The 24,965-nt window shown below is 40.0% G+C and overlaps 3 protein-coding genes across 11 annotated transcripts in view; 2 read left to right on the top strand and 1 right to left on the bottom strand.

Moving 5' to 3' along the window:
* KCNE2 (potassium voltage-gated channel subfamily E regulatory subunit 2) overlaps window positions 1–24,965 on the top strand; it is a 220,475-nt gene that overhangs the window by 82,771 nt on the left and 112,739 nt on the right. The gene's annotated exons all lie outside the window — the stretch shown is intronic.
* CLIC6 (chloride intracellular channel 6) overlaps window positions 1–24,965 on the top strand; it is a 132,020-nt gene that overhangs the window by 64,793 nt on the left and 42,262 nt on the right. The gene's annotated exons all lie outside the window — the stretch shown is intronic.
* RCAN1 (regulator of calcineurin 1) overlaps window positions 1,685–24,965 on the bottom strand; it is a 33,563-nt gene continuing 10,282 nt past the window's right edge. For 2 of the 7 annotated variants that reach the window (XM_083735113.1, XM_083735115.1), the window contains exons 2-4: window positions 8,990–9,163; window positions 7,137–7,296; window positions 1,685–5,826 (exon numbers count right to left, since the gene is read on the bottom strand). In XM_083735113.1, the coding sequence (XP_083591239.1) occupies window positions 5,648–5,826; window positions 7,137–7,296; window positions 8,990–9,163 (513 nt within the window). In that variant the 3' untranslated portion in view covers window positions 1,685–5,647. Of the gene's footprint in view, window positions 5,827–7,136; window positions 7,297–8,989; window positions 9,164–11,167; window positions 11,575–24,965 lie in introns of those variants that run through there. The other 5 variants (XR_014563367.1, XR_014563368.1, XR_014563365.1 and 2 more) reach the window with 5 other exon arrangements.

The following is a 24,965-nucleotide window of genomic DNA, read 5'->3' as shown; positions in this document are numbered from 1 at the left end:
CAGTTGATGGGCATTGCCATTCAAATGGCGTGAATGCACCATATAATGTGATCAATTATGCAGGGTGGATCCTACCCGCCCCCCCCATATTTTATTCAGTTTGGCACCCCTGATTCCCACACAACTGCTTTTTGCTTCGTAAAAGTAGTCAACAAGCTTTGTGGGTCCTGTTGGCACATTTGCAAACCAGAAAACCTGTCATGGACACCAGACTAGCCAGGCATGCAGTGCAACCTGGTCTACTGGATATAACAGAATGCTTTTCTAAGCCTAATTTCAGTTGGGAAACAAAAAGCTGCTGTGCCAACCATGTTCCCAGGGGCACCACATTGGCAACCCTCAATATACATTCTCAGTAATTATTGTTCTTTATTAGCTCTATATTGAAGATGGAAGGACAAAGGGCAGGCTGAATCTGAGTGAAAGGTACTTGCCCCTTGGTAACCTGGTAAAGTTCATAGCTGAGGTGATATTTCAACCAGGGGAAGGGCCCTACATAGCTCAGTGACAGAGCATCTGCTTTGCATGCAGAAAGTTCCAGATTTCCTGGCATTTCCTTGTAGGTCTGGGAATGTCTGAAACCCCGGAGAGCTCGTGCCAGTCAGTGTAAAAATAAGACTGGGCTAGATGGGTCAATAGCAGTGGCGTAGCAAAGGAGGGTTAGGGGCGCTGTGGCCCTGGGTGCAAATTTCTGAGGGGGTGTGACCAGGCTCCCGCATGACAGGCTCCCTCATCAAGGCTAGAGCTGCAGGGAGGCAGGCCGAGCCTGCTTCTGGGTTACCCAAGAGGGAGGGAGGAGGAGAAGAAGAAGAAGAAGAGGAGGAGGAGGAGGAAGAAGAGGAAGAGGAGTTTGGATTTGATATCCCACTTTATCACTACCCTAAGGAGTCTCAAAGCAGCTAACAATCTCCTTTTCCCTTCCTCCCCCACAACAAACACTCTGTGAGGTGAGTGGGCCTGAGAGACTTCAAAGAAGTGTGACTGGCTCAAGGTCACCCAGCAGCTGCCTGTGGAGGAACGGAGATGCGAACCCGGTTCACCAGATTATGAGTCTAGCAGCAGCTGTGCCTCTCACTGAGGCAGGAAGGAGAGAGGGGATGGTGGGCAAGCACTGCCAGAGCCATGTGCATTGCCCAGAATGCCTTCCCGCAAGGACAGGAGAGTGAGATGACACAGTGGCGCTCCTGGCTTCACATTTCTCTGCCTTATCTCTGCTCCCAGGTTTGGGCTAGTTTGCAAGAAGAGACTCCCTTGATTAGACGTTGGCCAGTGAAGGGACTGACCATTGTCCAGTTCAACACTGGCCCCACCCCGAGTGCCAACAACCTACGTTACACCCCTGCTTTCTGAGAAACTTATGCAATATGCTGTTTTTCAGCTTTTTTTGTTGCTATAGAGGTAATGTTTTTAAAGGGTATTGACAAAACAAGTTGCTCTTGATCAGGTTCTTATTAAATATTCTTGGCGGACAGAGCCTCTAGCTTATCATCATCATAAAAATAAAATAAAATCAGTGTTATATTCCTGGATATCTAGCTCCACCTGCAGGACAAGGGAAGTATCTCTACTAACAAGTTTTCAGACTGGTCATTTTGAATAGAAGAATTTTATAAGTTAAGCATCTAGTTTTTTTCTTTCCGGTTTCTGCTTCAGGAGATTTAATAATAAACACAACACAAACACATGCCTTTTTGTATAATTTATATTATAAAGTATGAAAGTTTCTATGCACATTTGCCCATAACAATTGAACAAAACATATAACATTGGCTATCTCAAGCAGACCCCATTTCACCCACAGGAGCAATAAAAATAAATAGGCTAGGTTGGATTTCTATGCATACGTGGCATTTTATATGGTTATTTCTGTGACTGCTGAGTTTCCTGCTCTACTGTTTAAACACAAACAAACCAAAAAATCTGGAAAGATAATATATACTATGAGTATTTATTTTGTAAGAATCATGAACTCCCTTCATAACCTTTTTATCAATGCAAATGAAACAAGCAAGGAAAGGATCTGAAATGAAAAGTCAAGGGCTGGAATGTTCCACTCAAACGCAAGGACTTGGCTGCTAACATTTCAAATATTTTACTTGTAAACTAGAAAATTGGGGTGCAGATATTTTAAATTTTACATGACTCTGAACATGTGCCCTATTTCTACGAGCTGCAACCAATTCATACCATCATTCCTTTTGAATTTATTACATTTGATATAAAAATATGTCTATTTAAATATGGACAAAATTGTGCACATTTTTTTTTAAAAAGCTGTCATTAAAAATTTCTGCAAATAATAAACTTGTGCTAAAAAGGTGTGTTCATAGCAATAAGTAAGTAGTAATTAAATTAAGATGCAAGCATTGGCAATTCCTGGAACTGCCTAGTCCCCACTCTCCATGACCCAGGAGCACTTCTGTTCAATACTGCTCCTTTACACACCAACTAAACTTGTGTAATATTTCAGCCTACTTAAGTTCACCAAGCCTCCGAATGTCCATTTGCTTCATGCGGCATCTTAGACGTAACACTAGAAGCCACGCCTCTGTGTGTTTTCTCATTATCATTAAAGAAAAATAGGTGGGATGCAAAGGAGCACTGCTAGGTTCAGAAGAATTATTCGATTACTAAATTCCAATCAAAAGCTGTATCCATGTACAACAAGAGGAAGGACCACCAGAAAGTTTTGCCAAGTGCAAGCAAGCTAGTAACAAGTCAGGCATGGGGAGGTGGTCTTTCCATCAGCCAGCTTGGCCAATGATGAGGAATGATGGGAGCTATCATCCAACAACAGCTGGAGGGCCACAGATATTTAGATAAAGAATGCACTACAGTAGCTCAGCTGTTGCTCTGGTCCATTCCTGGGCTATCTAAAGTCAGTAAGGCTACAGCAAACCACATAGCCTTGCCTTTTTTCAATAGCAAGCCCTGTACGCCAGCTGAATGAACTGACATGAGACAGGATGAGTGGAGCATTGGCTAACACTTAAGATGAGCCTGTTGGATCAGGCAAGTGGCCCCTCTAGTCTAGCATCCTGTTTCCACAGTGGCCAGCCAGATGCCTGTGGGATACCCAGAAGCAGGACTTGAGCACAAGAGCATTCTCTCCTCCTGCCATTCTTCTCGTTGCAATGTACAATATCACATCTGCCACAGAGAAGTATTTTCCAAGGGCTGCATGTCATGAGGTGGACTGGTTTTATAAGCAAATAGCATACTGTGTTTGTCTTGTTTACAATCTGTATTTAATAAATGACAATTAGGTTGTTGTACATCAGTGTAGGATCAGGCATAGTCAAACTTGTCCCTCCAGCTGTTTTGGGACTACAACGCCCACCATCCCTAACTAACAGGACCAGTGGTCAGGAATGATGGGAATTGTAGTCCCAAAACATCCGGAGGGCCAAGTTTGGCCATGCCTGGTGTAGGTAAACTCCATAAAGCAGTCCAGCTGAGATACCTGATTTAGTCCCATTTGGGTTCATTGGGACTAAGGACTGCAGCTCTTCCTATATAGTTAGACAGCTTAAATCTTTGATATCAATGGCACTGAACGAGCCCTATTTGCAGGATTGCAACTTAAAGAAAATTAAGCCCTAATGACCTCAACAGCATTTACTTGTAAGTTTAAATAACCTTAAATAGTCATCCAGCTTAACTGGTCTGTAGAGTGGGTATTTAAAACATTTACAAATATAGGAGCAGTTTATACAGTATAAGAAAAAGGCGGTAATACAATCAAGATCTGCAGCATGACATCCTGGAGCTTTTTGGTTGCCCTTTGAAAGAAAACAAATACATACTGTTGTTTCATTTGTACTTATATTGAATGGACTTCATAGTTTTTAAAAACACACATCTTGGGCAAAGCTGGAATATTACAAATACAGTACACTCTGTACTGCTGACTTAATCGAGCTATTTATACTATCCTGGCTACATCTGTTCCGAGAAGGATGATACACCTCATAGTGAAAAACCTCTCATTAAAATTTTTCTGACAGAACAGGTTCTCTTAAAACAGAGCTCCCACTGACATCTGTATGGAAATATCCAGCTTCTTATAGTTTCTAGAAATGTACAAGCAGCATGAAATCCCTCATATTAGGAAAAAAACAAACAGAGAAAACACCTTTGCTTAGACATCACAAATTGTGAAATGTTTATTTTTAAAAGCCTTTTAAAATTCATTTCAATAATCCATTCTAAAAGAAAACTCCTAGAAATACTTGACGTGGGATGTCGTTGTGCAGTAAATTTTGCTTGTAAATATGGTACAAAAAAAGCTTGAACACCATTTACCGCTAGACTTTTAGCAGTAGCTAATAAATTGCTGCTCAGACACAAAGCACTAAAAAGAGAAGAAAAAGCATTGTGGCTCTGCATCAAACAATGGGAAATATAACACATCGTACTTGATGATGCTTTAGCAGAAAATATTTGATATAACTATCTACTGCCAATTAAAAAATTAAATAATCTTACAGCTAGTGCAACAATCCTCCCAGGAATTCATGAGAAAAAGGCACTCCAACCTTCGCAAATGCCACATTTCACATTTGTTTTCACACTAGATGTGCTCAAGCACCATTAACAACATTTAAACACGAACAGTTATAAATTTACAAGTTTGTGGCTAGGGCAAGCTTATATTCTCTCTCAGTTGTGAACTGTAACAACACAGTATCAGCTTTATCTGCGGGTTTCTTGTACTTCTGATCGGTATAGAAGTCAAGGTATTTTAAATCAATATTAAATAATGTCATTTAGAATAATTTAAAATTGTCAACCCACTTAAAATGTGTACAAGTGATTTATAGGTTTTCTAGATAAACCATGCATTGGCAGTTAACATTAAAAGGGGATATTGCACATAACTTCACTAAAAATCTGTCCCCACTGAAAAATGAATGCCAATACAAACATAATTCAGAAGGAAAACTGAGAAATCAGTATTTGGGATAATGTAAAACTGGAAAATGCAAAGGAAGTTAAACTTCTCAAGTTTTACAGGCATGCACAAAATCTAATAGGAAAAATGATTAAATATATCTTACTTTGGTTAATATTCAATGTTAGTCATACTCGGAGTAGACACATCAAGTCCACTGATTTCAATGGGTCAACTTGGGTTATGACTAATGTTGGACATCACCCTTTTGCATTAAAATCATCTCTTTACCACCATAAGTCATATACAAGCTGCAATCTCTAACATACTTATTTGTATGCCCTACTGATTTCAATGATATCAGTGAGTGTATTTTAGAATGGCAACCATGCTAACTTATGAATTGGAGGACTTTATCAGGGACATACATAAATAGGGAAGGCATCCTCAGCTGCTTTGTAACAGAAGTCTGGAGTATCTGAAAATAGCCCTAAAGCACAACAGTACATGCTTTTTGCCCCAATGCCACTATTTAATCATTCTCCAGGACAACCATTCAGAAGTTCATTTTGGGATTGGTCTTGTCAGCCAACGTGCAGCATTAAAACAAACAAATGAAGACATTCCCTTTCTTAAAACATCTGTATGTTAGAATTGCTGCTTCCACCTCTAATGTCATCAGATTTATGATGTCATTTCCTCAATGTCTCCCTTGAGCATGCAAGTTTGGAACATTTCAAAGCTCTACGTAGTTCAACTTTGGTAAGAAGGAGTATAGTCTGGCCTTCTGGTTTGAATAATTTTTGGTTTGGGTTTTGCTTTCTTGGCGTCTTTTCTCTCTGCTTCTGCCTCACGTTCTTCGTTCGTGTCACACACGTGGACAACAACACTGGGAGTAGTTTCTGTTGCAGCATGAAGTTCATACTGGTCCCCTAAAATGTTTTTAAAAATAGCAACAGTGGTAAGACAACTGTAGATATAAAATACTTGTACATTTCCCCCAGTAGAATTAATAGCTCTGTGTTGTGGTGAGGAAAGGGAGGCATTAGAGCTCCTTTCCCTGCTCCTCTTCCCAGATCTTCAGAGCAGTTGCATGGAGCAGCTCATTGTTTGTTTTTAAACAGTGGGATAACATGATCATGGATTACCCCTTTTTAATCCTGATTGCTACCCCTCAACTTCCAGTTATGAACTCACAAATCAGCCATAGTTTCTCACATCCTGGGGAGCTATGGGGTGTTTTATTCTCCTTTTCAAATTTTGCTTCTTCAGGAAGTAAAAGTTATGATTAACAAGCAAATGTAATGCAGAATCAACGTATATACTATCAGCATATTTATAAACTTCAGCTGGTTTAGGTTCCCCCAGTATCATCCCCTCTATCTGCAATGTTCAGAGATGAGTGACAATCTCTATGTGGTCAAAATGGCAGCACTCACACAGAAAGTGTGTTGCCTGACTCAGGGGAACCCTGACATTTGCAAAATTACAAAGACCTTTAGGGAGAGAGAAATCCTGAAGCTTCAAAAAACACCACATAATCCAATAAGGACTGAGACACGCAGAATAGTAATAAAATACTGCATGTTTCATGGTTAAGGGAAATGGAAAATGTGGGGAGAGGGAATGGCTGGCTGGAAGCCTGCAAGGGGGCAATCTGTACTGCAACGTTTTGTTGCAGGCCACACTTGTCCATTAATTGTACCTTAATGTGACCATACTAGAGGCTGTGCAATTGTTCTTACTAAGCCTCTCTGCAAGATCAGCCTTGCATTAAAACACTTGCCCGGTAACGATAGGCAAGAAGGAATTCTATGCAAGTGAGTGTGGGGGCTGGTGGAAGAGGGATGAAGCATTCATTCCATGTGTTATGTTTGTACCTACTGCAGAAACTAAGCGGGCTGCTGAAGGAGTGAAGGCCACATTCACACCATACAGAAGTCATGCCTTCTGCCAAAGGATCTTGAGAGCTGTAGTTTGTTAAGGGTGTGAGAGTTGTCAGAATACAGCTTTTCCCCTCACAGAGCTACAATTCCCGAGCTCTCTGTGAAGAGGAATTGTGAAACGTTTCTGAAAACTAATTCTGTGAAGACAATAGAGGTCTCCTAACAACTCTCAATTCAGATCACAGGTGTTATAGTGAATAAGTTCAATTCTTATGCGGCCACACCCATTACAGTAAATCAACAATAAAAGGAAAATTAACTTGAGCCATTACACTTTAGGCATACATGCCTCTTACCTGGTCCTAGTTTGGAGATCGCATATAAAAGATCATAGTTAATGGCAGGTGTAGCATCATCAGACTGAGTCCAACCAACAGGGGGAGAAGATGGAGGTGAAATCAGAAATTGTTTTTCTGGATCTGGTGGTGCTAAGCGTGAACTTCCAATATGCAAAGTCTGGAGAGATGAAACAGATTTTTATTTTTTACTTTGATTTTTTAAATGCACATGCATGGAATACAAGTATGTCGCGCTCATGGCAGAGGTATGTAATGGTATTAGACAGAACAGTGGATTTGATCCAGAGTCAGTTATGCTTAGAATAATCTGCCCCTCTGATTTCAATGGTCTGCTCTAAGCATGACTAAGTGTGGATCCAATCTATTGGGCTGACAATATTAGGTTAATGAAACCAGGAACTTTCTGCACCCACCTGGTATATAGAGCTAATGATAGAACATTTTAAACAACAACCCAAAAGATAAAAAACAAAATGATACTGAAGTTTGGTCTTTAAGATATAATTTTATGATTCCTGGGAGGATGGATCACTCTGTCCCTCAGCCTGCTGCATTTCCACACTGGCTGCAGGGAACTTTAAAAATCTTCCCTTGTAGCCAGCGTGGGAGTGTACGCTAGTAAAACAAATGGGAAGCCAGAAACTTTTGTGAGCTCATTTACAAGGCTGTCTTAACTAGAAGGAGAATTCAAGAGCAGAATAAAGGCTGCTTCTAATGAAGCATTTTGAACTTAACAGACTATCACAAGACAGATGTACTATTATGGTGAGTATACACATGTATAAATCAGATTCTCTTCTTTCTAAGTGTCTTCCTTCTAGATACTTGCAGATACCTGGGAATCCTCTTCTAGTTACAGCTTACATGTATTTTAAAAAGAAAAAGTCACAATTTCTAGATTGTATGTGTCCTTCACAATTCACAACTTTTCTCTTACTGATATCTTATTGTATTCATGCACTTTCTAATGTTTTTATATTTTATTTTGTATAGAAATTGTTATTACAAATTTCTTGTATGCTGCCCAGATTCCATAACTAACTAATCTGCTCAATGATCTCACTCTTTTTTGTTGAGATTTTAAAAATATACATAATAATAAAATGTGTCTGAAATGGACATTCAGATTAATCCCACTTCAGCTTTCATGATTTTCTTTAGAAATCTCTGAGAAAGCTTATCTGGTTGCACTTTCAAATAACACAAGATAGAAAATAAAAGCTTGTCCTCTTTCAATACAAATGATTTGGGAAATCATACATAAAATATAGTTATTCCTCATATCTCCTCTCCTGAGGTTCCACAGTGTCTGTTAGTGACATGATCAAAAGAAGCAATCCTTAAGGGCTGTGTCTTATAACAGAACACTTCAATACCATTAAAGAAGTAGAGCAAATGCCAGATCTCCTAACAGTTTAGCTGTAAAGTGGTAACCAGAAAACTGCCTAAGCAAATCCGTATCATTAGGGTCTTAGTGAAAATGAAAATGGTACTGGAATGTGTGATGTCATCCTTTCTTGGAAGCGGTACTTTAAGAACACATTAAAAATAGCAGGCGTCACAATTCAGCTGCTCAAATCACTGCAAAGTAGTTTTATGAAAGACAGGTGGTTTATGAAAATATTCTGTAACATATTGTAATTTTTGAGTTTGCATAACTGAAACCTAGGGCCACAGCCCTGCTTAGCTCTGAAGCTCAAGAGGTGGATCACTTTCATTCAACCCACCCTACTGCACAGGGTTGTTGTGGGGCAAGAATGCTTTACTCAAGAGTTCACTGGAGGAAGGATGTGAAATGAAACTGGCAACAATGAAATTAAATGTTTACCAAGTAGGTTTCTCTGTCTTACCTGAGCAAAATACAATTTCAATTCCTTTCCGAGAAATTCTTTCTTGTGTAACTGAATTTTAACGTCAGCTGCTGACAAAGGGTCGCTGAAGTTTATCCGTACTCTTTTAAAACTTTTAAAATACTGAAATGTGACATCTTTGTCATATGTTCTAAAGAGTGCCTCAAATCTTGCCTGAAAGACAAATGAAACATTTTGTTAAAAAGCTATCTTGTATTGCATAAATCATTAAAAATTATTTCAGTGCAAAGCTACAACCAAGTACTTGTAAATATTATCCCTCCCCTCCCTGTGGGGAATGTGTGTCCCTGGACCTAAACAAATACACAAGGGAACTTTTGGGGTTTTTTGCAACTTTTGGGCTCTGGGGGATAGCGTATTATATAGCTTTTTCTCTTCTGCCAGTGCCACACCTCTATTTGCAGGGAACTTGATACTCAAACTGCAATTCAGTTATGTGGGTTAAAATGTTTCCATTCCAGCTATTTCACTCAAGGATATGTGCAATCAGCCTGATAACCAAAAGGTAGAATTCAAGAGGTAAGCCCTAATGGCTTTAAGCAACAAGTCATCACTGTACCATGCAATAAACCCAACAAAACACAAACCCTTTGCTACATTGATGAGAATCAGTATCAGTTAATATGTATTAATAGGAATCATGCCTTTGAATATAGTCTTTTTCCTGACTGGTTCTGTATCTTTAACAATGTATGTGAAGTGAATGTGTCAGCCTTTGTTTTCACCACGATGCCAGGAAAATCTACACTAGCTGAAACTACCATGCAGCTGCTAAAAAACAATGTGTGACCCTATTTAGCAAGCGTGAACACCAGTGTGGTGGGGGGAAGGCTGTGGCTGGATGAAGAAATAGTGGAGATACAGATGTGGTGGTTATCTAGTTTGCATTTAAAACAACAACAAAACCCCCCAGAAAGTCTGAAAAAAAGACAATTGCTTCTGACCCCAAATAACAAATAATATGTGGAACTTCAGGTGTGGCAAATCCGCCACCAGCTGACAGCTCCATACTGTAGTGATGCATGCTTAACGCATGTGTTACTGAAACTTTCGGGCAACTAATCAACTCAAATTTATTTATGCATCATTCACAGAGGTGTCTGCCATTTAATATTGAGAATAAGGAAACTAGGAGTGGAGTTTGAGAAGGAGACAATAGTTCTTACTCACATTAGCTGAGCATTTATGTATGTTATAATTTCCTGTTTCACAAGCCATTAACAGGAACTGACCACAGTTTCTTTTGCCTATTATAACTTGACTAACTTGTATGGGAATCACAGAATACTGAACTTGCTGGGTTCAGTTAAGTCACAAGTCTATAATAGGATTTGCATGAAGGAGATAACAAAACATTATTTCTTTAAACTTTCAAACAAGTATGTAACACATGGGAATACTGTACAACTTTGTACATAAAGTTGTCAGCCCCAAACTGAGCCACTACTCTTAAAGAGTATAGAGAATGCGTTTTCATTCTACTTACAACTAGGCTTTTGTTATTAGCAAAAAAAGGCAAAAAGCAAAAGCAAAAGCCAGGCACTGAACTTTTGAACAAGTTACAGTGAGCCCTGTTCAAAGTTTCAAACCCAGTTCCCACCCTCTGCTACTTTCCCTCCACCTTACTTTCACAAATGAAAAGCCGGATGAAATTGGTAAACAGTAAGGCTAAATTATTTAAACTAGAAGAATATTTAAAAGTTCACACTTACAGTTAGAAGTATTGAGAATTTGTAGACAGTTAACACAAAAGTACTTAAAGGATCATACAAATTACCCCACAGGAAATAGGAAGCTGCTTAAATCAGCTCATTAGTTCATCTAGCCCAGTATTTTCAACACTGGCTAGCAACAGCTCTCCACTGGTTCAGAAAGAGGTCTCTCCTGTCTTTACCTTGAGATGCTGGTGATTGAGCCTGGGAGCTTTGGAATGCCAAGCATGTACTCTGCCACTGAGCTACAACCCTAGCATAATCTTAAGGCATTATTGTAAGAATTTATAAAGCATACAGAAACACAAATGGACACCAGCTTCTGCAGTTTGGGATTATTTTGACATTGTCATATCAAGACCTAACCTAGTCAGTCATTTGAACACACCTACATTTTTTCAGTAACTATATTCCTCACCAGAAACAAAAATCTACAAAGCCTTACCCTAATTTCTGGTTGATTGAAAACCTTGTTGTCAGGAACGCAAGCAATTAAAGAGCCAAAAATGTAATCAAAGTTCCTAAAATGCATCTTCTGCTCTCTTAAAGAATGCAAAGAGCTCAGTACAAGATCACCAAAAAGTCCTTTTTTGAAGAAGCAGTTTTGTACTGTAGAGTGAGAGTTTATAAAAAGGACCAAGTCCAGCCCCTCAACCAAAAAAAAGAAAAAAAAGAAGGGGAAAAAAAGGTTTCAGAGCATCCTGTATGCGACAGCAAATTCCTGAACAAAGTCCTGCCGCACGCTTTCAGGCAGTCAGGGACAAAATATAAGCTTCAACTGGAAAGAGGTGACGTAAGCACATTAGTCAGTTTCCCTATGCTAATTAACTTTGCTCTGGAGAATGGAAAAAACAGCTGAGGTTTGCATAGGCAGCTGCTTTATCAACTCCTCTTGCAGCATAGTTTCCATTGGTAGTAATTCCATTTAGCACTCAGACAACATGCTCTTCACTTGAATCGGACAACCCACTTTAAGATGGAAAAAGTTACTGTTTGAGGACCAAGGTTTAGTACAATAAACAGCAATTAGCTGGCAGAAAACATTGCAAAGTTTTGGAAAGCATACTAAATCTTAGTCACGGTGAAACTCAATCCTCCCGATGTTTGCCCAGAACCAGGTCCCTCTGGACTAAATGGGACTTACTCCCAAGTAAGTATAGGACTTCAGGCTTGTACTTTCCAGAGTTAACTGAATTCTTTAATGAAGGCTGAAGAAAGCCTCTTTTGAAGTGTTCCTGTGTCACACAAAATGTTTCAAATACTGGAAGAATCCATTTCCCTTTTAAGTCTGTTACGTTCTTCCACTTCTCCTTTCCAAAAACAACCCTCAAAGGAAAAGAGTGTGATTTTTTAAGCACTGTTTACTAGTTTATTTTTCATATGCAGGTGACTCTCAGCTTACACAGGGGTTATGTTCCAGGAATAGCACATAAAGCCCAAATTTATGTATAGTCAAAAACACTTTGGGGTCAGTGGTGGGTGGGATTGCCAGTGTAGATGTTCCCTCTTTCTTTCTTTCTTTCTTTCTTTCTTTCTTTCTTTCTTTCTCTCTCTCTCTCTCTCTCTCTCTCTTTCTCTTTCTGTATGTATGTATGTAAAGCTGAATGTGCACAAGATAACTGTGTGTAAAATGTGAGTTATCTGTATCCTACTCTGAATTGAAAATAGGATACTGGGCCACTAACAATTTCAGTGGCATCCTGTGCAATGCTACCCCCGCCCCCCAACAACTTCTTGCACTCCATTCTACAGCATTGTTTTGACGCGTCTTACAACCCAGCGCCCAGTGTGACTGCACTGGTCACACTACCCTAAAACTGCCTCTGAGCCAAGTACAGTGGTAGCTTGGTTCTCAAATTTAATCCATTCCGGGAGGCCATTCAACTCCCGGAATGATTCGAAAACGAAGGCACGGCTTCTGATTGGCTGCAGGAGCTTCTAGCACTCAATCGGAAGCCACAGATGCCACGTCGGACATTCGACTTCCAGAAAACTTTCGCAAACCGGAACACCCACTTCCGGGTTTGTGACGTTTGGGAGCCAATTTGTTCGACTACCAAGTTAACCACTGTATCCAATATTCTTACACTAAGTCAAATATATGAACTGGGTCTTATTGCAGAGTATCTACAGAGAACTGTGGCCTGAAAGGGGAAACAATTCTCATGTCTATCAGCTTGGGGAACCATAACCGGCTAGGGCACTATGGGAGAATTAAGATTACCCAAACCTTTCCGATCTTGATCACATGTGCCCAGGAGCAGCAGAGGTGGGAATACAGACATGAGGCTCCTGGGCAATTCTTAAAACATCCACTCCAAATGGCAATAAATCCACGTGCCTTTTGAAAAACAGGTTTCTTGTTGACTCTGGAGGCAAATAGATCCACTTTAGATAGGCAAGCCTACACATCACAGTTCATGAGTACAAAGCAGAAACCTGAATAGATAAAAAAAAAAGAGTGCCCTTTGAAATTCCTTCCCCACCCTCTTCCCCAGGATAAACTTTCCAACTTATGCAAGCTTGAAGTATTGCAAAATGGTAAGGTACTAACATGAAGGTATGGTACAGGAAGGAAAATTCAAGCCTTTATCCTAAAAGTAATAAAATCAGATGCTCATAATTTACTTTTATCCCCCTTACTTTTATCCAGCCTCAAATCTGTCACTTGACACCTCTCATCACATGCTAATCCATGCTTTTCACAAAACATTTTTGATTCCTGTTCTTCCTGAAGTAACTTCAGCTTTTACTTTTATTAAATGATGATCGCAATCAAAATGCACTTGATCAAGTGTACTGACAGAAAAACAAGAAGTCATATTAAAATGGGAATTTCTCACTGCTACCAATAAGAGGTAACCAAATAAGAGTCTATATAGGCTTCCTATTACCATTTAAAGACTGAAACAGACAGTGGACTTAAAGACAACATCATGTTCTCAAAAAACCTTTCCCTTTATTATTTCCTTCAATATTCACCCTGAGCAAGAGTTTTTGGTACCTTGAAATCTCACTCACTGAATTGTGAACATCATTTGGCTCCAGTAAAAATATAATTTAATACCCTTGTGAATTTCTTTCTAATAGGTCATCACTACTACGTGCTTTTTATGTGGAAGAGAAAAGCAACAAATTTTAATCAATAAAATTATTCTGCTACTTACCAAGTTTATTTAGTAAGGATATTTTAAAAAACACTTTATACTTTGTTCATGTTTGTTTCGCATTTTCAGGAAGAATACCTATGAAAAGTTAATTTAGTAGCAATAGAATTTGTAGCAGCAAGTAGTTTTATATGAAAGAATGATGAAACAGTATGCAAGGAGTAACATTTGTTTCTTGGTGAAACAATGTGTCACTGAAGACATTAAGAAACCAGAAGCTGGTATTGCAATTAGTGGGAAATTATTTCAATGACTTCTTTTCTACAGTTTCCAGCTTCCACTGCAGAGAGAAAAAGCAGTATTTGAAGAGGACACAAAACAGTTCAAGCTAGGGACAGAGATCCCAACTAAAGCACCCAAATATTGAGTAAGATTGTGAATTCCCCAGAACTCAAGAATGGGTTTTTTAAAAACTGAAAAACAGAGAGTAGGGCAGAAGGGGCAGACAAAGCAAGAGGCTATGGAGAAGCTAAAGACTGAAATTTGTAACAGTTTTAAGATGGAGCGCTGTATGTGTCATGTAGTGGAACCTCGAGTTGCGGACGTAATCCGTCCCGGAGGCACATCCGCAACCTGAAGCGTATGCATCCAGAAGTGCCACGTCTGCGCACGTGTGCGGCGCAATTTAGCGCTTCTGCGCATCTGGCGAAACCTGGAAGTAACACGTTCTGGTACTTCCGGGTTGCCGCAGGACATAACGCGAAAAGACGCAACATGAAGCAGACGCAACATAATAATAATAATAATAATAATAATAATAATAATAAATTTTATTTATGTCCCGCCCTCCCCAGCCGAAGCTGGGCTCAGGGCGGCTAACAACAGTCAAAATAGTTCAACATTCTAAAAACACTCATTATAAAATTAATTAAAATCAAATTAATGGAATAATAATAAATTTTATTTATTATTATACATGAGGTATTACTGTACATTAGATTGCGCTGGGTGCAAAACAGACTTCAGGTTGCATCAAGAGCTACTGGGAAAAATGAAATACCAAGACCATTTCCTTTTTGAAAATATAGAAGTAATGTGGCAGCCCTTAAAGAAGATTAATTTTATGAGGTATGCTAAGTAAATATTTATTGGAAGTAGAGGTCAGTACTACAACCTAGTGGTTAGGGGGCATGCAATTTTCCTAAGCGAAGCAAAGGCATTTCTTTCACATCTGAAATCCTCTCCAGGGTTTTGCATTCTCCAAAACATGCAAATTGTGTGTGTTTTGGAGATTAATGCTCTTGGCTAGTTAACTGGGTCAAGGCAGAGTAAGATGTGTGGCAGCATCATTTCTAAAAGGAGGCCACTTCAGAGTTATCGTCCTCCTTGGCTCAAAGATAAAGAATCACCACTGCTAGCCTTCCTCCTTCAGTCACTGGGCAGACACAAAAGGGGTGGCGATCCAAGTGCATACATAACAGCTCCTGCCTTCTCAATAGGTGGCGGACAACTCTGCAGCTGTAGCTGGAAAGGAAAGAAGTGGTCTGACTGGATCAGGGGAGAGAATGGATAACTTGCTGGGGAAGAAGAAGTGTCAGGAGCCTATGGGGGGAAAGGCACTATGGTAAATGTCTGCTGAAAATGGGAGAGGGAGGATTTATATGAAGATGAATGCATTTCTGATTGCATGGTATGCTAGCAAAATGTGTGTGTGTGTGTGTTTAACTTCTAAAGGAAAGGTTCTGGGCTCAGCCCTGTGCGAAGGCTACATTATTCTATCCTCTGAACAGGAGTGTTGGGAGGATTCAGTGGCAGAAAGAAAAAATGATGCATATGCTTAGTGACACTTTGTTCACATATTCTGGAACACAGTCCTGTATTGGGAAACATTCTCTGATTAAGTTACGCTGAACCCTAGCATTCTTAAACTTGAATCACACCACCTCTGTGTACACTAATAAAGGGAATAGGAGATGTAAGGGCACACACACTGCAGGTGCACTGAGAACAGGAGCTTCTGTTTATTCTTCTCCTTTCTTCATCTCTGCCAGGAAGCACAGCCAGATACACCTCATGGCCCGGATATAAACACCCAATGAGAGGAGGTGGTGCACAGGTCAATTTGCACCACCCCATTGTACTACACCCCCTTTGCTCCCTTCTTTTGGCAATGTCACTCCAAGGATCCCCACCATTTAGCACAATGGTGAAGAAAGGACCTAAGAGGAGGGCTTGAAGGGGGGTGGGAAAGGCATAGGCCATTTGTTGGTAGCTAAAGGGAAAAAGGAAAGCAGGAGGAGTTCTATGGTGGTATTATCAGTGAAGTAGGCTGGACACAAAAAAATGAAAGTGTGTAGGCTGTAGGTTGGTGAACTCATGGAGGTGAGGCAGACCTCCAGATGTAAGGGCTGAACTTTGAATACCATTTAAAAAGAAAAACATTTAACTCTTTCACAGCCAGTAGCTTAACAACAAAACATTTTTAAAAAGCCATCCAGAGAACAGGCCTGTAAAATTTTGAACTGAAAATCGCTTGCAAGAGTGACAAAGTAAAAGTAAGCTTTCTCCAAGATATTCAAAAGACATATTATAAAACTTCTAGATTAATTGATTGGTGTATTAAAAAAGAGGAGCATGAGGTATTCTCCCCACTCATACAACCAGGGGGAAACCAGTCTGATGTTTTACTATGTATTGTTGAAATATCAATTCTAGGGGAAATTGTAGGGAACGTGATTAACAGTGGTTTGCCTTGAAATACAAGCCAACCCTTGGAAATCTCGGCTAAAAACAGTAACTAATCTCCAAACTAGTTATGGGCAATAGAAGATACTGGCTCAATGACTGGGAGGAGGGGGAAGAGAGAGATTAAAACAGGGGTCGGCAAGGTTTATCTCGCCTGGGCCAGTTCACTCCAGCGGAGATCCCTCCGTGGGCCGGATCGCGTGCACACGGCCACGATTTCCAGCGTCTTCCATCTCCCCAGACATGATTTCCAGCATCTGCATCTGCACAGACGTGATTTTTGGCATCTGAGCATGCACAGACGCGATTTCCGGCACCGCGGCAGTGAGTCCCTGCACTGAGCTGCGCCAGTTTAGCACAGTGTGCAGGGACTCTCCGAGCGGGCAGCTCGGTCGGTTTGGGGGCGGCTCGTGGGCTGGTTAAACCCATGGGTTTAACCTTAGGTTGCCTACCCCTGGATTAAAACAACTAATTTCTACTCATAGGAGGGGCTCTACTGTTCTGAAGCAGTCATTGCAAAAGCTCTCATCCAGCCTTTTACTGTTTGAACTTTGCATACAGATTGCACAGACAATACAGTCTATTACCATGGTAGTTAAAACAGAGCAGGTTTCATACAGCTGTGCCTTCCAACACCTGTTTTAAGTTAGGCACTGGTGTTCTGTACTGCCTGACGCTTCTGTCATCTTCAAAGGTTGTCAGATATGAAGTAATCAGACTAAAAAACTACAGTAGCACAGATCAGCATATGACAGTTTGACATATCCAATAAAGTAAAAGCCTCCGAAATGAGTCAACAATGGAAATCGGGACCCGTAACAACAAATCTGGTCTGCTTCTTTAAAAAGTAAATCCAGATCTAGGACTGCTATTACCCAATATAAGGTTACAGAAACTGCATTAATCACAGACCGCCTAATTTGCTCAAATTCAGGGTAGATAGAAACAAAACGATTTAAAACAGTCTTAATTTACAGCAATCCACCCTGCTTCAAATCACAAGCACTGTCTATCAGCATCACTCCTTCTTGTCTGGATTAAATTTAAACATACTTCCCCTCAGCCACTTGACCTCATCCAAACACTGGTTCAGGACAGAGATAGTTGCTTCTTTGTTAAACATATAGTCCACTGAGAACCAAAAGCTTTATATAGACATTAAACAGCATTCGAGATCAACACATAGCCCTGTGGAACCACAAACAAATTCCCAGAGAGGAAAGTCATGCCGAAAGGACCAAGTACAGTAAGTCCTTTTGAACAAAAGCAAACAAACCCACATGACCGCTTTCCTGCCAGATGTTCTAGGACTTCTAACAATTGCTATCATACATGCCTTTGTCAGAAAAGGATGTCTCACACCTTATCAGTAGATTTATGCAGATTTTTGAAAGACAATTATCAGTATATCTTAAGTACATACTAATCTAACGAAGTCACAGTAATGACAGTCAAGTTACTGTTAAGTTTCCAGATCTTCTCTTTTCACCACAGAGCATATTAAAGGTAAAGGGTAAAGGGACCCCTGACCATTAGGTCCAGTTGTGGCCAGCTCTGGGGTTGCGACGCTCATCTTGCTTTATTGGCCGAGGGAGCCGGCGTACAGCTTCCGGGTCTTGTGGCCAGCATGACTAAGCTGCTTCTAGTGAACCAGAGCAGCGCACGGAAATGCCGTTTACCTTCCCGCGGGAGCGGTACCTATTTATCTTTGCACTTTGACGTGCTTTCGAACTGCTAGGTTGGCAGGAGCTGGGACCGAGCAACGGGAGCTCACCCCGTCGTGGGGATTCGAACCACCAACCTTCTGATCGGCAAGTCCTAGGCTCTGTGGTTTAACCCACATCACCACCCGTGTCCCACAAAGCATATTACTCATGTACAAATGAGTAATTACAGACTTTCAATTTTAAAAAGAATGCAAAACTTAATGTTTCCAAAACAATGAAAGTATCTGGTTGACTTTTGACCTGATCATGCGGGGCTATTCTTATCTTCTTAAAGTACGGTACCTAACAGAGCAGAAGTATTCAACACACACAGCTTTATCCATTCCTTTCATCTGTAAGCCAGGCTGTCACATCTCACTTTTATCTACTAAACAAGCTCCACTTCACCTTCCCAGTTAAACTGCATTTTGTTTTTATATATCAATTCCTTGGAGAAGAGGTATGAAAACGGGAAAGTGTGTGTGTGTACACACAGTGGATGACCACAATCCGTTCTGGAGGCCCGTCCTTATGGTGAAATGGGTCGCTGGGAGAGGCGCCGTTGTGTGTGAACGGTGATTGCCACTCCTGCGCATGCACGATCGGCAGGTGGTTGTAAGTAGAGGTTCTACTCTCTCTCTCTCTCTCTGTGTGTGTGTGTGTGAGAGAGAGAGAGAGAGAGAGAGAGAGAGAGAGAGACAGCTGTTCCTCTTCAATGTGGTGTGCATCTTATCACAACCAACAGACCAGGTGAAATTCCTTTACTGGGGCTCAGGACCATCAGGAGCCATGGAATTACTGTTGAATAGACACTAGATATCAGTGGAAGGTTTTAATATGAATGCAGTACAAGGAGTTAGGAAGTCTTTCATTTCCAGAATAGTCAGGATACAAGGGGCCTTGTACAACATTTACTCAGTATGCTTTCTTTGGAAAAGCTCCATGAACGTAGAGATATAGTATCTCCTACAGCACTGGTCTTCAACGTGTGGGTTGGGACCAACTAGTGGTTCGCAGCCTGATCCAAGGTGGGTCATAACAGAAACACAAATATCATGCAAATATGAGGTAAAACGTAAAAGATTAAGAAATTGGTCCTCCATATGCATGTTTGGGTAAAAAAACCTGGGTCTGAAAAGGTTGAAGATACCTGTTCTACATAACCCTTAGATGTGCTTTTTCAAATGTAACCAATGAACAAATGAAACATTGGTACTTAAATCTAAAGGGACATGGGTGGCGCTGTGGTCTAAACCACTGAGCCTCTTGGGCTTGCCGATGAGAAAGTTGGCAGTTCGAATCCCCACAATGGGGTGAGCTCCTGTTGCTCTGTCCCAGCTCCTGCCGACCTAGCAGTTCAAAAGAACACCAGTGCAAGTAGATAAATAGGGTGTTTCCGTGCGCTCTGGTTTCCATCACGGTGTTCCGTTGCACCAGAAGCGGTTCACTCATGCAGGCCACATGACCTGGAAAGCAGTCTGTGGACAAACGCCAGCTCCCTCGGCCTGAAAGGAAGATGAGTGCCGCAACCCCATAGTCGCCTTTGACTGGACCTAACTTTTGCCTTCTTAAAACTGTAGGTTACTCAAGGAGGAGTACAACTACAGTTTTCATCTTAAGTCACCCGCATAATATCATAAAAGCACATGGATTACCCCAAAGAATCCTGAGATCTGCAGTTTACATCTCAAAGTATTATAATTCCTAGCACCCTTAACTACAGTTCGCCGGATCCTTTGGGGGGAAGCCATGTGTTTTTCGATGTATTCGAAAAATGCATTTTTCAAATGTAACCTTAAAACATTAAAATGTTAAACAGTCCAAAACATATACACAGATTGAAGTTTGCCAAAGCTAACACTAAACCCATAAAATATGCATACACACACACCCTCCCTGGTGATAACTTGGTGAGTATTTTTCTGCTTTAGTGGCAAGTCTGGGGCAAGAGGGAGGGTGAAGATGCATTTTTTTTAAAGCTGCATATTTAATTATTATTTTTTAAAAAGCTTGTTTGAGAGCAGTTAACGGACTATTAAGATACCTTTAGATGCTTATAAAACATCTTCAGAAGTCTCCCCCTTACCTTCTTAAAAATAGTTTGCACGTTATTTTCCTAGGCTAAAAAAAAATCTGCAAGTATTTTTCTTTACGTTAAAGTTTCCCATTTGAGGAAAGAATTAAGCATGGGAAGTTGCAACCAAGAGTGCTTGGGTGGGAGATTATGAACTAATTTGAAGAACTGGCCAGTAACTTCCTGCAGTCCTTTCTTATTAAACCACATGTACTACATTATAAAACTATGGAAAGTCACAATGTTTCCAGATAACAAAAAAATAAAAATAAAATAAAAATGCATAGCATTTTCCGTAAGTGATTCACAGCTATATTCCAGTTTCCAGACAAGCTGGAAAAACATTTCACACAGACTGCTCCCTTTTGGATGGAAAACACAGGAAACCTTTAAGAACATGTAGTCATGTTTATATCTGCTATAAATGCAGCTTGAGATGGGAACACAGGTCAAATCCTCCGATTCACTAAGCTATTGCTGCCATCACAGTATACTTCGCAATTTACTGACTTTTTATGGACCCTGGGCATAATCGCCTTCTTTCAGAATTGCTCTACTTACCAAGCACAAGGGAAAATGAGATCCAAGACTGTTTACTGAATTTTCTTCTCATTCATAGGTTCATTCATTCATCCTATAGAACTTAAACCATTTTTTTTTAAGCCTAGCAGTTATGAGCATATAAAGAAACAAAGCTATCCCCAGGTGTAGATCAGTGTACCTCACAAAATTAAATTTATTCACAGATTCAATCACTGCCTCTGGAGACTTCAAGGAAGGGAGTTTCATTTCAGACAATGGTTCCCAAACTTTTTATCCCATAGACCTCTTGAAAATTGCTTAGGGTCTTTGTGGACCACCTAATGATTATTCTCTGGAGTGGCGCATCCTATTTTGCTGCTTGAGGCAAAACAGGAAGTGCCCCTATAATGTCCCCACAAAGCATCCCTTGCCTAGGTTGTACAGTGGCATAAAGCAAAGGTGATAACAGCAGGTTCTGGTGAAATTTTGGTGAGGGAAACTGGCACCAATACAACTAGCGGCAGCTGCTTCACCCTGCCTCATGGGTGCGCCAGCCCTGACTTTTCTGCATTTCAGAATCTCCAACTTAAGATGCGTAAAAAAGAGCAACCTTGCAGTATTATACCAATGTCATCTGATTAGGTTTGGGTGATGTATCGATACATCACCTAGTACTGGTTTGAGAGCCAGAGTGCAATGGCGCCTTCCTACACGATATACCTCTGGGTGAAGGCGCCATCACACTCTGACCCTCAAACCAAGGGTGGAACAAGCCAATGCAGCTTGTTTTTCCCTTGGCGGGCTGGTTATGGAGCGACTCCTTCCAGTGGCTGGCACGTGGAGGAACGAGCTCCATCGGCCCCAGCCCTGCGAGTTGACGTGGTCAATGTAGCTCTTCCTCCCTCAGTTCACTTTCATTGTTTTTATTTTTTTAATGTTAATGCAGTAAAGCTGTTAACATAATAAATGCATAGCAATAGCTTTTGATCTCCTATTTAAGGCTGTGCCTGAAAAAGGAGCAGAGTTTTCTCAAGATCCCAGGGTTCATTCACACAACACAAGACTACGCAATATGAATTAAATGTTTATGAGCAATGTTTTTCAGAATGGAAAATTTCCATGGAAAAAGCATAGCACTGGACCTTCTGTAAGCATCACAGCTGAAAAGTGTCCCAAAGTGCTCTACAAGTCATGAATGAAACCTTTAAAAATTCTTTCCACCATCCACTTTTCAAAGGCAAAGGTCGTCAAGTCAGAGGTGTTGCTTTTTTAAAAAAAATGTTCTTTAATGACCCCAAGATTCATGACAAGCATTGAATCAATTTAACTAGAACACAATAAAACTATAATGGAATAAACAAATTCTAAACTAGAGGATAATATTCAAAAGATATTACTATTTATATTTTATTCTATTCAGAAGGCTTCTGAAGCTATGTAAAGTAGTGGTGCACTGAGCTGTAATTGCACTGTGCAGTTGCACTTATGGGATACTACGCCTGTGTTCTTTGGAATCCTCAATAACTTAAGTCTATAGGAGAATTGCCCCTCTCCTGCCTAACACCATGAGTTATCTACTATGCAACAGTTGATTAAATGAGAGGGACCACTGCTTCTGACTCCTTGGTTGTATTAAATTAAATGAGATACGGTTTAACAATAATGATTCTTCTGTTTAAAACAGAAAACAACAATCAATGTACTTCAGAATAAGATGCTTTGATAAGACATCTTTATTGCTACTGCTATAACTGGGTTTAATTAATCTAAGTGATACATAGGCCTGACTAACTCACGTCTGTTCAATTATATCTTGATTTGTTTTCTGTTTAAGGGAGCTGCTTCAAGAATAATTTGGAATCTTGGCATGTATATTTACTTAAAATAATTTAGAGACCACCTTTCATTGTAAAAATAAGGCAGTTTTAAAAACCCATTGAACTCTCTCTCCAGTGGTACCTCAGGTTAAGAACTTAATTCGTTCTGGAGGTCCATTCTTAACCTGAAACTGTTCTTAACTTGAAGCACCACTTTAGCTAATGGGGCTTCCCGCTGCCGCTGCTCCGCCGGAGCACAATTTCTGTTCTCATCCTGAAGCAAAGTTCTTAACCTGAGGTACTATTTCTGGGTTAGTGGAGTCTGTAACCTGAAGCGTATGTAACCTGAAGCGTATGTAACCCGAGGTACCACTGTATATATATCTTCTGACATTTTCTGAATATATATACCGGTAACTATATTTTATGACAAAGAAATATCACTGAAAGTTGGGCCAGTTTACAAAAATTGTAACTCTTTTTTCATCTCATACCAGGGCTTTTTGATATTTAACCATCTTTTATACAAAGCAGAATGAATGAAGATAAACTAGGATACTAGAATTACCCAGCGTTTGATAATTATTAGATAGGACAAGCTGCTATACCACACATTTGTCATTTTCTTAAGTATTAGCTCCTCTTCAAACTGGCATATCTTAAAACTACAAAAACCGCAATTGGCACCTACACATATTCATTACTATTTTCCGTATACTGTAGCTGCCTTCAGTTCAGTTATTGGAAACATAAAAGTATATTCAGTTCAGTGCTGACATGTAGTGCAGATCAGCCACTATGCAACATTACTAAGGTGATCAGGGCAACGGTCTTTAAAGCAACTGACAGTTAACTTCATGCAGCAACTCACAAGAACTTCAGGATCTCAATTGTAAATTTCACCTACTTTTCCAACTACATTTATGGATGTAGTTGGTTAATTAATCTGAGTGACTTAAATTACTTGGTTTTGTTTCTTATTCAATTCTATATAAAAAACCACAGTTCTTATTGAAACTGCTCTTCCTGTCCTTCTTTCACTAACCTAATGGAAAATATATTTGAAAGATTGTGGTTTCCTGAAAAATAGTTAAACATTGTAATTGCTGCTTCAGAACCCTTTTTACATGGAAGTGTAAATAAAACTTTAATAAACCCCCAGTGTTTTGTAACTGCTGATTTATTTATCTAGCAACAGAATACATGGATACAAGTGAAATTAAATGTTGAAATGTTTTCCCCAAAAACAATTCCTAGCTTATAATCAAACTTTGAAAACGCAACTACCAAAAGCAACATTAAAAAATAAAGTTTTCTATAAGAAAAACCTCTAAAATCCACAGTTGGGCAATACCTTTACTAGAACCAGTTTGTCACAAAATAATGACCAAGCTTTTGAGCTCCCAAGGGACATTCAGACTGAAAACATTCTGCATCACAGAATTACTAAATTAGTTTCAAAGGACAGTGTATAGCTTAGTTTTCTGAAGCACAGGATCAACTACCTGCAAAACTATGATACTGCCAGCCTCAGCAAGTAGTAACTAAATCATTATCAAATGACTGAATCTAAGACCTCAATTCTAACCCCACTGAAGGACCTATTTCTGAGCAGAGATGGTTAGGATTGTGCTGTAATTTATTAGCTTTGAAAAAATACTTTATCTTTTCCTTCCAGTAGCACCTTAAAGACCAACTAAGTTAGTTCTTGGTATGAGCTTTCGTGTGCATGCACACTTCTTCAGACACAAAAGCTCATACCAAGAACTAACTTAGTTGGTCTTTAAGGTGCTACTGGAAGGAATTTTTTTTGTTTTGACTATGGCAGACCAACACGGCTACCTACCTGTAACTTATCTTTTCCTGTGGATGAGTAGGTATTTTAGAAAATGGCAAGCAACTTCTTCTATAAGTAAGAGTTTGTTAAGTACTGAATTAACATCCAAATTTGAAACTTACACTACTTCTACCAGGATCAACACCAACCACTGCCCCAAGGGTCTTATCATCAAAACAGTCTTCCCTCAACACCACTGTGCATACTGTCTAGATCAGTGGTTCCCAATTAGCTAAGTACTGCATACCCCTGCTTTCAAAAAGCAAGCCATGGACCCCCTACTTAATTTTCTTTTAATACCTCTATGGTAGTTTTTGCTATGTGAATGATGCCACGGACCTCCTGGGTGCATTATGTAGACCCCTTGGGGTCCACGGACCACCAATTGGGAACCACTGACATAGATAATAGATTTTTATTAACTTATGAAGCAAT

This window comes from Podarcis gaigeae (genome assembly GCF_964106915.1).
Source record: "Podarcis gaigeae genome assembly, chromosome: 4".
NCBI classification, from domain to species: domain Eukaryota; kingdom Metazoa; phylum Chordata; class Lepidosauria; order Squamata; family Lacertidae; genus Podarcis; species Podarcis gaigeae.
Note: the sequence above shows the minus strand (reverse complement) of the source record. Positions and strands in the feature narration are given on the sequence as shown.